We start from the raw sequence: 13,134 nt of genomic DNA, 5'->3' as shown, positions 1-13,134 counted from the left end.
GTTCCCCTTCCAATTTCAACATCATACTGTTGATATTTGTGTCAGCCACTTCCAAGTATTGAGCATAAGAGCATTATACATTAGACAATAAAATGGTGAGAATTATTCCATTCAGCTCATTATAGAAGAGTACATATCCAGAATTACCCTGACTGGCTGCTGGCCGCTTCACACAAAGGGAACAGCTGGACATAAAACGCTGGACTACGTGTGTATGTATATGCAGGCACAAACTAGAGTAGCCAAAGTGTGAAATGTCAGAGATCATCCTCCCTACAGCACTGAGGTAGCTCTAACTCTGTAGTTATCAGCTCTGTATAAATGAATCACCTAACTGGCCCTGGAAGTGCAAGTCAGCTTGAAACCTCTATCAATACTTTATGATGTTTCATTTTGAATGGAACTGCCTTTATGTTTTGTCTTCTGTGCTTGTTTATCCTTGATTGTTCCGGCATCTGTGTATTCTCAGTGGGTTCTTGCTACAAACTGTCTTGTTAGGTTAATTTTGGGGCTGTTCCATATTTTGTTGGCAACCAACTATAAATTATGGAAAGGAAGAGAAATCAGGGCAAGAGCAGGAGTAAAGTGCTTCAGCTGATAGAATTGTCTTCATATCTCACTAATAAGGTTTCATAGGCACTTTTAAATCTTATAAACATTTACATTTCTCTCTTGGGCTTCCTCTGCAGTTGGAAATGAGAAGAGTCAGCATAAACTCTGTCAGTGAGCTCGCTGCAAATTCAAAAATTGGTGCAAGATTCTTTTTCATTCTGTTTGTTCCTCAGATAGTTTAATGCATACTCATATGAGTGATACCTGCCCATCTGGGTTTAGCTTCTGAGGCAGGCCTGCCCTCAGTGAAGTAATGGAGGAAGCACATGCAGATTTCTGATTTGAGTTTCCACCTGGCAATGTTATCCTTTCCACTGCATCTTCTGATAGGGTCCAGGGATCTGTCCCCATGTCTGCTTCAGTTTGTCCTCAGTCCATCTACCCCTCTGATACACATCAATAACCTTAGATTCTTCCTCATTTTCATCCCCTGTTTCTTTTACTCTAGTCCTCACCCTATAGAAGGGTAAGTAGTAGTATACACACACACACACACACACACTAGTAAATCCAAAAAAATCCTCTAGGCCATAGTTTCCCTCAATAAGTTCTAGACACACAGCATACCCACTCACTCACACAAACAAATAAACTCTAATAACCAGGCATACTATTCCTCTGACAAGCTGAGATGGAAGAAAGATGGTTACTGTTACCTCTATTTCCAGTTACTTGCGAGGCACTCGGAAGGGTAAGAGCTGAGTCAGTCCTGCTAGCCACAGATGTCAGGTTCCAGGGAGCTTTACGTTTCCACGTTTCAAACCTGATGCTTAGACCGCTAAGCCAAGTCTTCGCATAAGTATGCACATAAACAGAGTGGGGAGTTTCTGCTTTCCTTCTCCTCATGTCTCTTCAAGGACTTATGTGTACAGTTGTATTCAAACATAGGGCAGTGGATGCAAGAAAGGAAATGTATGGTGACCAAAGACAAAAGGAGGGACGACAGATAAGCACTGGCAATAAATGAATGCAGGACTTAGAGACCAGTAAAATGCAAATTTGGGAGTGAATTGAGACAACTTTACTTTCTGGGGAGTAGAGGTGGGTATAGGTAATATGTGTAAGAAGTTTTTCATCAAGTGAAACTTGTGAACCTGTAGCAACTCAGGCAAGAGTTTGCTCCTCGGACCTGAGCAAACTGCCATATCTTTGAGTGCATCAAAACATTGTATAAGTTTTCTGGAGCAGCCTTTTCCTTTTCCTCATGGATAGTCAGGAAAGGAAGCCAATAATAGGTAGCACAAATCAAGCCCAGAGGCAGAAGCTAATAAGATGAATCTTACAAAAGCTGGTAGGCTGCCAAGGAAAGTTGTTAACAACTTGCAGTTGCCTCGTGCCAAACTAATATGCATCCACCTGGCTGAGAAACAAAAGACACGGTCCATCAAAACATTAAACACTAATCATGGGAACAGCTTATTGTAAACAATGCCTAGAGAGTGCAAGCACTCTGCTGACCAAGAATAACAGGGAATGTGTGTATGTGTACAGTACTGGAATAACCCTATTAAATCTCCAAGTTTTGAGGAAGCATCTAATGCCTTTAGATAAATGAAGAAGCAGTGCATGATACCCACTAACATATGGAAATGTGACTTGTGATTTGATCAACCAGAAGTTTAATTTATCTAGAGTTTAGCTGAAAGTAAAACCTCATTCAGGTCACTCTGAGATTTTCCCTAAGAATTTACAAAAAAAACAACAAATTCTTGAGCATCCTGATTTGCATAGCTCTGCAACCTAGGGGAATGGAGGGATGAAACACCATTTCCCTTCCTCCTAGATTCTTTGGTTTCTTCCAAATTTTGTTCAATGCTTGGATATCAACATGACAGAAATATTTCAGATAGATGGAAAACAAATAATCATTTGCAAAGCAGGAAAAACAAAACTATCCACAGGGGAATAAATGTTATTTCCACATTTCTAAATGATACAAATATTGGCAAGTAAATCCACAAAAATTAAAAACTATTAAATAAACAAAGTACTTGACAGTATCTGTATTAAAGCTCCACATGTCTTATTTGTGCACAATAAAGTGAAACCGTCCATTATGTTACCTTCTATACCTAATATAGCTTCCCTCTTGTGTATTAAGCAGTCTCATTCTCCTCCTCCAAATAAGCTGCACATTTTCAATAGTGAAGGTAATTAATCACTGGTAATTACTCTTACCTAGGGGTATGATGTATTCTCCATCATCTGAAGTCTTTAAATCAAGGTTGTCTTTCTAAAAAATATAATGTAGCTCAGTGTTTCCCAAATGGTGGGTCATGGGGAGGTTGGAGATGGGCTGGGCCCAATGTGGAGATGGGGTCTTGGGGTGGTGGTGGTGGTGGTGGAGAGTGAGACTGCCCCACACTCACCCTGCAGCAGCAGCTCCTGTCCCGTGGGGCTGGGCCTAGCTTCCTGCTCTGGGCATTGCAACCTGGCATGCAGGGTTACAGTGCCACTCACTCAAATTTGGCCCTGCTGCTCCTCCATCATGGCGGAGTGGTGGCTGGGCCAAACCTGAGTGGCGCTATAGTCTCATGCACCAGGTTGCAATGCCCAGAGCCAGAAGCTTGTCCCAGCCGTGTGGGACAGGAGCTGCCACTATGGGGTGTGCTCACTCTCCTATCCCCCACTCCAGCGCCTTTCCTCTGCACTGGGCCTGCAGTAGGGTTGCAGTACTAGGGTGGAAGGTGCTTCTGTGAGAGGTCGGTACCCCTTTGGCAGGGCAAGGAGGAGGATGTAGTGGTGGCAGAGGAGGAGAAGGATGCTGGCCTGATTTTGGGCCCACAAATTTGGACCGTGAGTGGGTCACAAAAAAAGACAAGATGTAGATGGTGGGTGGCCTTCCTGAAAAGTCTGGGAACTGCTGCTCTAGCTCAAATAGAAGTTAAAGATTTGATGCAAGAACTGCTTGGTGACATTCTGTGGGCTGTTTTGCAGGTCAGACTAGAACATCATAACGGTCCCTCCTGTCTTTATAGTCTGTGACGCTCTAACTCGCTTTCTGGTGCTGGATCTTTAAACAAAAAATAATTGAAACAAAACGAAACTATCAGCATGCTCTGGTTTCCATGTAAAACAATTGTTTCTCAAATGGAGCCTTTCCTCCCCTTTGTGCTGTTACCTGTCCCCATTCCCTGCACCCTGGCGTGTACCCACCGTGGTCTGTTGTCCTCATTCATTGTGCATTCTAATTGAGGACCAGATTCTGCCCTGATTTACACTCCATGCAACCCTACTGGACATCTCTGCTCTAGATGTAAATCAGAGCAGAATTTGGCCCTAAATGTACAGAAATGTGGCTGTTCACTTGTGACCCATTGGACTGGGTCATCTCCTACGCTGGCAAATCATTCAGCACCGTGTCGCAATCCGTTGGCCTCTTGGTCTAGTGGCAGCACAACACAGCACCTTGTAGTGGATCGGAGTTTGGGTTCTTTGCTCCCCAGTGCAGGTGAGGCTGAGAGTGCTGCAGGGCCCGCATGTTCAGCTCTTTGGTGCTATTTTGTGCAGGGGAAGCCTCCTATTTCTCTTTATTAATTCTCCTCTGGGCAGTTCTGGTAGTGGCATTGGCAGGCTTTGAGAGGAATCTCTCTTCAGCCAGAAGGATGGTTGTGTTAGTGCAGTGGTTCCCAGACTAGGGGCATCACTTGTTCAGGGAAAGCCCCTGGCAGGCCGGGCCAGTTTGTTTACCTGCCGCGTCCGCAGGTTCAGCCGATCGCAGCTCCCAGTGGCCGTGGTTCGCCGTTCTCAGCCAATGGGGGCTGTGGGAAGCGGCGTGGGCTGAGGGATGTGCTGGTCGCCCTTCCCGCAGCCCCCGTTGGCCTGGAGCGGCGAACCGCAGCCAGTGGGAGTCGCAATCGGCCCAACCTGTGGACCCGGCAGGTAAACAAACTGGCCTGGCCTGCCAGGGGCTTTCCCTGAACAAGTGGCGCCCATAGTTTGGGAACCACTGTGTTAGTGGATTATTGTTATTTGTTCAAATGACAGTGGTACCCAAAAGTGCTAATGTTTCCAAACACAGAGGAAGACACAGTCCCCAACCTAATGAGCATACAGACTAGAAATATGAAGATAGATGGAGGGAAGGACAGAACGTACAAGCATGGTGATCAGGATGAAGACAGGCATATAATGGCATGTCTACACTGCAAAAAATAAAGTATGGTATTAACCTGCGTTATCTAACTGGGGTTAAAATAGCAGTAAATTTGGGTTTTAATTCAGATTAGCACTTGAGTTCAACCCCATGCTACCCTACAGGATTCCACTCAAACTCTGAACTGGACTTAAAAGCTGAGTTGCTGTGTCTTCACTCCTATTTTAACCCATGTTAGCTAACCTGATTAAGAACACACCTATTTCTGCAGTGTAGACATATCCTTACTGACATGTTTGTTTGTCTCCTGTGTCTGTTTTTAGACCCCTCCCTTCTCAATATTCATCATCGTCTCCACCACTGTAAATGATTAATTCCCATGTGACATAGTAGGCGACTTAGCTAGTTTTGGTACTGGGCTTTTGAGACCTCTGAGCTGAAGGGAGTGGATACCAAAGGATATGATTGGTGTTGGCAAAGAAGATGGCTTTGCACACAGGAACTGACAGCTAGAAAAGTGGGACTAAGTTAATTAGCTTTTACCTTTAGGGTAAAGTCAGCAAAGAAAAGTAAATGGGTAAATAATTCAGTTTTAGACAAAAGAGTTTTTTGTTTTTTTTTAAATGTTCTTTCCCTCCCCTGCACCCAGGATCAGGAAGGTTCCTTCCCCCGAGTACTTTCTGTTCAGAGGCTCTCTCCTAGATGGTGCTTCCTAGATGGTAAGTGTATCTGCCTCTGGCACTATGATCAGGTCTTGTCATTGAAACACATTGAGAGACTAGTATTTCCAAAATTATGAGCGTAAAGGCCCGGTGCTGCCCTTTGCTGTGCTAGGCAGGTAAGAAGGAGAAGGGTGCCTCTTCTTGCCTTCTCAGAAGCAGAGCAAGACCTTTCTCTTGTGTGTGGCTAGAGGCCTGGCTGACTAGTGTGCCTGCTGTGGCCAGATCAACACAGCCCGTGGCAACCCATAGCAGTGAGCTTCCCAGCCCAGGCTGACAGACTACTGCGCTAAAAATATCTGCGTAGACAGTGCTTTTAAGTTGCAGCTCAGGCTCCGAAGCACACCGCCATCCCTAGGCTTCGGAGCCAAAATCCAGCCAAAGCTGCAACCCCTACGCAGCTGTTTTTAGTATGGTAGAGCAAGCCCAAGTCTGTCGACCTGGGCTAGGAGGCTCGCTGCCATGGGCTGTGTAGATGCACCCTCCTCATCGGCTGCTCTTTTTGAAAGAAACAACATGGTTGTTCCTGGCCGTACTTTGACACCAGTAAGGCTGCATCTGTTCATAGCAGGCCTTTGAAATTGCCTTTGAAGACAAGTTTTGTTGTTGTTGGTTTTGGTTCATTTTTGGCCTTTTGGGATTTCAACTTTCCTCTGCAATGTTGAAAATTAAAACCCAGCAGCAAACTGCTACTGCATAAAAACCTCAAAGTGAAACTAGCAAGTCTGTAGTTTCATTGCCCAGAGTAAGTGCCATACATAAGGTAAACAGATAGCACAGATGGTGAGAAACTATGTAGACAGTTCAGATGCTTTCAATTTTAATAATCTAAGCTGCTTTCATAAATAGAACTGGGGAAAATAATACCAGATAATTTACTCAATAATTTCCCCCTTTTTTTCTCTTCACCTTTGTCATGAACAGACTGCAATTTTCTTGAATTTATTTTCAATTCAAAATTATTAGCCAATTATTTGATCTGCAGCTTGTTCACAAGCATTTTGATTTATTTGATATAAAAAATTGAGCTGATATGGTTGGACACATATATCGTATGGGCTTTTTTTTTGTTCCCTGAATGAAAGGCAACTCTTTCTTTTAGGTTTCAGATTTGTAATAAGAGGCAATCATACCAGAAATTTGCTTTCCATACTTTTTGCATTATTTTCCTAAAATTTGCTGTTTCCGTGAACATTCCTGCCAATAAAATCATTTGCTGGAAATGTTAGCAGAAAGTGGGGGGAAACAAGGGCAGATACGTATATAGTCAGAACAAATAAATTGTTTAGCAGTATCTACTGAGCACTATTAACAACACAGGGAAAGACTTTTACTTGTCTCCTTTGTAGAGCGCTTTGAGATCTACGGCTGAAAAGCACTATATAAGAGCTGTGATATTATTATTTTTATTATTATAAAATATATTAAACTTCACAATGACCCTTAAAGTTCACTCCGTGTGTGTGATATTGTTTGTGATTGTGTTTTTTAATAAAGTACCATGACCTTTGTTTTGTTAAACTCTGCCTTTAAAATCGCCACATTAGTCCTCATGAAAAGCTGGCACGACTCCTCTAGTTGCCTTTACCCAAGGGCTGAATTTAGTCCAATCTACAGTGTGGATTCAGTTTTGCTCAGATCTTTTTCTTTAACACAGCTCTGCTGTTTCCCTTTCTTGCAGCAACTTCTGCTGATCGTTTTTACCGCATTGACAGATCTCAGGTAAATTTCCATCCATTTACTGTTTCTATAGATCTTTTTAAAGCATTGTCAGATACAGCTTAAAATGAATTATCTGTATTTGTTCCTGTGTGTCTGAAAGTTCTGCTGATGCCTCATGAAAAACTGAGATATATTTTGGTCCAGATCCTCAGCTGGTGTAAATTGACATAGCTCTACTGAAGTCAGTGAAGATTTATACCCACTGAAGATCTGCCCTTCTATCTACAAGCAATTTAATGTTCAAATAGTTTTCTCCATTCTTCTTCCTTATCCTCTATTTCTAAGGACATATGTGTGCAAACAGAATATTTATCAGTTTATCCTCTGCTGTTTATAACAAACCTGAAAACCTAGTCTTCTGTGAATGACATTCGATAGCTGTGGAACTTACGATGTTACAAATTGCGAATTATGATCAGAGCTGTATAAAATGCTCACAAAGAAACAGAAAACAATTATCAAACTCCACTGGTTTCAGGTTTTATTTCCAATTTGAGAGTGAGAATAATTTATGACCCTGAACTTAGTTTTTAATCAGGTTGGACCAGTTAATGGTTTTGCATCACAATCATGCAACTGTAAAACACTGGGCAGGTGTGTCTTTGTCCCTCTTCTGGACCATGTCAAAAAGTCTCCTGAGTCTGCTACTGTCTCCAGGTTGATGGAGATGATCCTGTAGCTTGAGCCGTGGAGGATCATGCTTGTAGACCAGAGGGTCCCAGCTTCAATTGCTGTGGATCATCTGAGAAGGGGTGTCTTTACACAAGTTGCTGTTTTGACAAAATGCCAGGTGACTGCTTGGATGAGGTTTTACTTTAAGGTTTGGAGAACCTGAAAACTCACAAGCAAGGTGAAGTAGATGAAATAAAATGTTGGCTTGAACCTCTAGGGATATGAACCGACCGAGTTTTGCATAGCTTTCATTATGATGCTATAGATGCCCTTGGGTTTGCTCTCTCCCTCCTCCCCCATGTCTCTTTGGGGCTGAAAGTGAGGATCCATGATGTTTCCATTGAGCACAGGATTGCAAATTTACTCTCCCTCACACTCACATTGAACTTCCCAGAACGGTAAAGGGGTGGGGATTATTGAACCTTCTTCTATATCTCTGAGGAACTGGAAGGAGTGGGACAGTGGTAATGGAGATGCAACCCCCACAAACAAACAAGCAAACAAGCAAACAAACAAGGCACAAAAGAAATAAAATGGCTTGGTAGAGTCCCACCAGGTTCTGAAATGTTCTTCTGTGCCAAGGTCAGTTCTGGCTTTCTGGGCAGCCCTCAATCCTGAACACTGGAAGGAGTGTCTAGCCACAAATGTCAGTGTCAGCGGACTCTGTGGATCTTTCAGTTGTCTATCGGGAGGTGTTTCTCAGTTGTTGGTGGAACGTAGAATAGAGACCAAGGGAGACAAGGTGGAACCAGACTTGTAAGAATTGTTGCGGAATTGATACTTGCTGCAGGTGGAGGGGGAAATCCTGCAGGCAGGGCCGACTCTAGGCACCAGCAAAACAAGCAGGTGCTTAGGGCGGAACATTTCTAGGGGCGGTACACCTGGGGGAGGAGGCGGGACCAGGGATTTGGGGAAAGGGTTGGGAAGGGGCAGAGTTGGAGCAGAGCCGGGGGTGGGGGAGCACGAAAAAAAAGCGGGGGCGGCCAAAATTTTTTTTGCTTGGGGCGGCGAAAATCCTAGAGCTGGCCCTGCCTGCAGGATGGGCCAATTTTCACCTAGCTTTCTGATAGTCATTTTGGCCTCCTGACAGATTGCTGGTGACTCATTATTGACTCTCTGTCTCATTCTAAAAGGAACATTTGCACTTTGTGACGGAAATTTCGCAGGACGAGATTTTTATCCTGGACCCAGAGCTGGTGATATCACAGCCGGTGGGGACGCCGCCAGGAATGCCTGATCTGGTAGTGGAGCAGGCCTCTGGGTAAGCACTTCCTTTCCCAGGCTGGGCTCTGGCCTTTGCAGCTTTTCTAGGTGTGGGCACTTCCCTTCCTGCGCTCCGACAGTAGGAAGAGGAAAAGGCAGATATTAAAGTAAGGAGTTGGGTGAACAGATCCATTGATCAAATTACAAACTCTTTCTCTATGTGGCTGAGGTTCAGATACTGGTACATGGGGTCTTAAATTGACCTGTGAACCTGGGAGTTACAATGAAGTGTCTCCATTTCCCCTTGTCCTCTTGGCTGATCAATATATGCTTGAATTAAATCCCACACTCACTCCTCCCAATGAGCTATGTAGGGCTAATCCAGCTAGAAAAGTACTGCAAATGAATGCGTATAAGGGAGCTTCAAACTGGAGAGTGAAAAGCAGCCTCTGAGGAATTCATCTCTTTCTCTTCCTTCCTTGTGTTTTAGAATATCGGATCGGTGGAACCCTGCAGTCCGAAAGCGGATGCTGAGCGACAGTGGCCTTGGCAAGATTTCCCCGCACTACGAGGTACCTGACAAACAAAAGGACGCCAGCCAGACACACATGCTGCAGTAAGAGCCCTCTGCATTTCTCTGCTTGATGCTGCACCATCACCATCACGACTGACAACTTTTAGTTGGTCTTTTAAAATGTAGTGGGTTATAGTGACAGAATGAAATGGAGTCTTTCTTTCTTTTTTCCCCCCACTTCTCCCTTCTGCTTCATCCTCTTTCTCTGTCAGTTGCTTTTCCTTTCCTTTCTTTCTCCAGCTTTCAGTCTCCCGTAGTCTTAAAAACATTGGTCCAGATTTCCAAAAGTGAGTAGTGATTTTGGATATGTCAAATTTTGGCTGCAAAACAGGAGGCACCTTAAAGGTCCTGGTTTTCAGAACAAGCTGAATGCTCGACCTCTGCAAAAAGCCTCCTTCAAGGTGTGTCACGTTGATCACCCCAAAATGAAGGCACCCCAAATCACTAGTTATTTTGAAAATATAGGCCACAGCTTCCAAGGGTTCAGAGCCAAGGTTAGCATTTTGGGGCAGCCCTGTTAGACAAAATTTTGCTGTCCCACTTCCACAATGTAACAGATTCCTATCCACCATGATCACACCATGATGTTCAGGGCCAGTTTAAGGCTTTGGGGAGGGTCAGTGAGATGATTCTTTGGCTAGACCCCAGACTTAATTGACTCATATTACATAAAAGGTGTGTATTTGCGTGTGCATGTATCTTTCATTTTCCCCACCCTCTCCAATTTTTGCAGAAGTGGAGCCCAACTGCTTGTTCCTGTTGGTTGAAATTTTCAAACACTAATGAAGGGATTTAGACACACAACTCCCATTGAAACTAAAATGGGAGGAGGGTTGCAGAATTCCCTTGTTGGTTCTGAAAATCTCAGCTTTTTACTATAGCAACTGATTTAGATTGGTTTACATCAATTCTCCTTTACATTTCCAGTTACCCGCAATTTGGGGGGAAGGGTGAGGAGAGGGGAAGAAAGGCCAGGTCTGCCTGAGGAAAGAGCAATTACATATACAGATCACACAGACTCTGCCTTGTCATGGGGAAGATTTTGGTTCAGTTCTTGGCCTTGATCTTGTGCTCCCCAGAATGATAGGGACTGTGAATATTGCAGGGGGAAAGCTAAACAGCTTGGGAGAGTCTGCAGTTTTCCCCAGGCCAGAATGTAGGGCCTTAAACTTGGGGCATGTGAAGCAGAAAGAAATTAGAATGATGTAATGTAATCCCTGGCCAAGTGGAATAAAGGTAATTAGGTGTGAAAAATGTTCTGACAGCTGTGAGGACAGATTTTGTTTAAAGTGATGTGTAAAGAAACATTTGCATAGATACAACAATGGTGTTTATTAGAGAGATTCATTTATTGCAGGTACAGCTGGTCGTGCCGCCTATCGTTAAGGTTACCTGATACTTATAGGACCCTGTGTTCAGTGGCTTAGAACATTGTCAAAGTTTAACTGTTTGGGCTGGAATTTTCCATAACAGGAGTTTGCCTCAGATTTTTTTTTTTTTTTAAAGTTCCAGCTAAAACAGTTCAGCTGTTTCCGAGACTGGGGAATATTAGGGGAAAGTACTTTGTTTTGCCTGTTTTTACAAAAAAATCTTACAACTGTTTCATTGAGACACTCTAGCTTTGGATCAGGGACTTGAAATTTGGTCATCCTGGTTCCAGAGATGTGCCTTTTGCCATTTCCATGAAAATTCACTCAAATTCGGCCACCTTATAAACCTCTGGAAAATTTTCATACATGCTCAGTAGAGACTTGTTAGAGTCTAGCAGCTGAATTATCCGAAGATTCTGGCCATACTGAGCATGATTCAATGCATGACTTTTCCTGTGATTGCTATTCCTGGCGGGAGTAGTGGCACTGCAGTACCACGCATAAAGAACTTAGAGCCGGGAGATTGTCCTGTGCTCTGAATGCTTCTGCTGCTTACATCCAGGCAGTGAGGAAGAGAAGGAAACATCCACACTAGACAGCAGATGAGTGAGAAATGGTGGAAGCAGAGGGATCAGGTTTCAGGAACTGGAAGGGGGTGGACCAGAGGAGACAGGGGTTAGGAGCTGGTAGTGGGTGGGAGCGTATATTGGCACAGAGAGGGAGGGAGCAGGAACAAAAGGGGATGGAGGTGATGGATAGGAGCAGAATGGGTGGGGAAGGAGCCAGTGTGTGGGCTGGATAGGAACAGAAGGGGGAAGGAAGAAGGAGCCTGGGTGGGTGCATAGGAGCAGAGTGGGACGGAGATAGGCTCGGGTTACAGGGTCAGAAGGTTTCATAACCACTAGAGAACCCTCTCTCTAGAACCTGGAATTACATTACATGGTCACGTACAATTTTCCCCTGCTTTATTCAGTGTACAGGATGCAGCTGCTCTAGCAAGAAATCAGGATTCTGTAGTGAAGGGCAACTGTTGTCTGCAGGACCTCCAAATTAGCGGGCACTTTTGACAATTTTGGTCTTAAACTCTCTGGGCCTATGTTCACCAGCTGTAAAATGAGCCTGACTCCCGGTTACTGTGCTAATGTTTTAGCAATCAGTCCTTTCTACTCCTCAGCACTGGCCACAAACAACTCTTCCATATCAAGGGGTAGGGAGAAAGGGAGTAGGGGAAAACCTTGAAATATCATTAATCAGATGCCATCTGAAAATAAGCTCACGTGAAGCGCACTTAATTAAAAACAAGGGGGTAATTAATTTTTTCTAACAAAGACCCCTGCCTAGGAACCATTAAAATCAAATCTCTTTCCCCTCCAAGGGCTTAAGAGTAGGATCAGTGCCAAGCACTGTAATTATTTTCAGATTCTCTCTCTATAGATCTTTTCACTCAGATTGGAGAGGCTCAAGGCATCTCTTTGTTTACATACTTTGTCTTTTCAACTGTCCCTGCATTTTCAAAAAGGCTGACAGCATTTTAAAGGGTGGTATATATTTATTCCATGGACACTCCAAACAGCCGTCAGCCGTACTCCTTCTGGATGTGGTCTGCTCTCATGATCTAAGATGAGTCTGTCCAGGTCAGTACTTGAAAAAGAGACCTCCAAGGAAAACCCAGAGTACTGCAGAAAATGGCACTGGTGAATCAGCTGAAGGCACTTTTTCCTCCTCCAGAGCGAATGCTGGTCCAATGCCCTAGTATGGTGCTAAGGGATATTGTGCTGTATAGCTGGAGGTGTTGTACGGTACTGCTGATGAGAGGTAAAACATGGCCTCTGATCACTTGTAGCTATTAAAAGATCTGATGGAACTTCATGCAAGACACGAGGTATCCCCTGTATTCTGTAAATTTTCCTCTTTGGGTAGTTGTGTTCTGGCTTGCTAAAATTCTTCCTGTAGTTACATTTGAAAAAAAGGTTTTCTGAATGAATAAACTCTATGTTCTGTTGAGAGGGTTGGGCTGGAGAAATGCTCTGCCCATGGGGGGAGTGGGGGAGGGACGAGCTTGATCCTGCAATGTGCTGAACACTGGCCTCAGTCTGGCAAAGCACATAATTAGGTGCTTAACTTTAAGCACATAAGCTGTCTCATTGAAGTAATTGCTTGTCATCT

General features: G+C 44.0%; 1 protein-coding gene across 6 annotated transcripts in view; it reads left to right on the top strand.

Moving 5' to 3' along the window:
- DGKI (diacylglycerol kinase iota) overlaps positions 1–13,134 on the top strand; it is a 286,887-nt gene that overhangs the window by 216,964 nt on the left and 56,789 nt on the right. For 5 of the 6 annotated variants that reach the window (XM_074939900.1, XM_074939905.1, XM_074939893.1 and 2 more), the window contains 4 exons: positions 5,358–5,427; positions 7,109–7,149; positions 8,955–9,082; positions 9,515–9,640. In XM_074939900.1, coding sequence (XP_074796001.1) covers positions 5,358–5,427; positions 7,109–7,149; positions 8,955–9,082; positions 9,515–9,640 — 365 coding nt within the window. The remainder of the gene's footprint in view (positions 1–5,357; positions 5,428–7,108; positions 7,150–8,954; positions 9,083–9,514; positions 9,641–13,134) is intronic. The other variant, XM_074939912.1, reaches the window with a different exon arrangement.

This window comes from Natator depressus, chromosome 1 (assembly GCF_965152275.1).
Source record: "Natator depressus isolate rNatDep1 chromosome 1, rNatDep2.hap1, whole genome shotgun sequence".
Taxonomy (NCBI): Eukaryota; Metazoa; Chordata; order Testudines; family Cheloniidae; genus Natator; species Natator depressus.
This window is presented reverse-complemented; position numbering and strand designations above follow the sequence as displayed.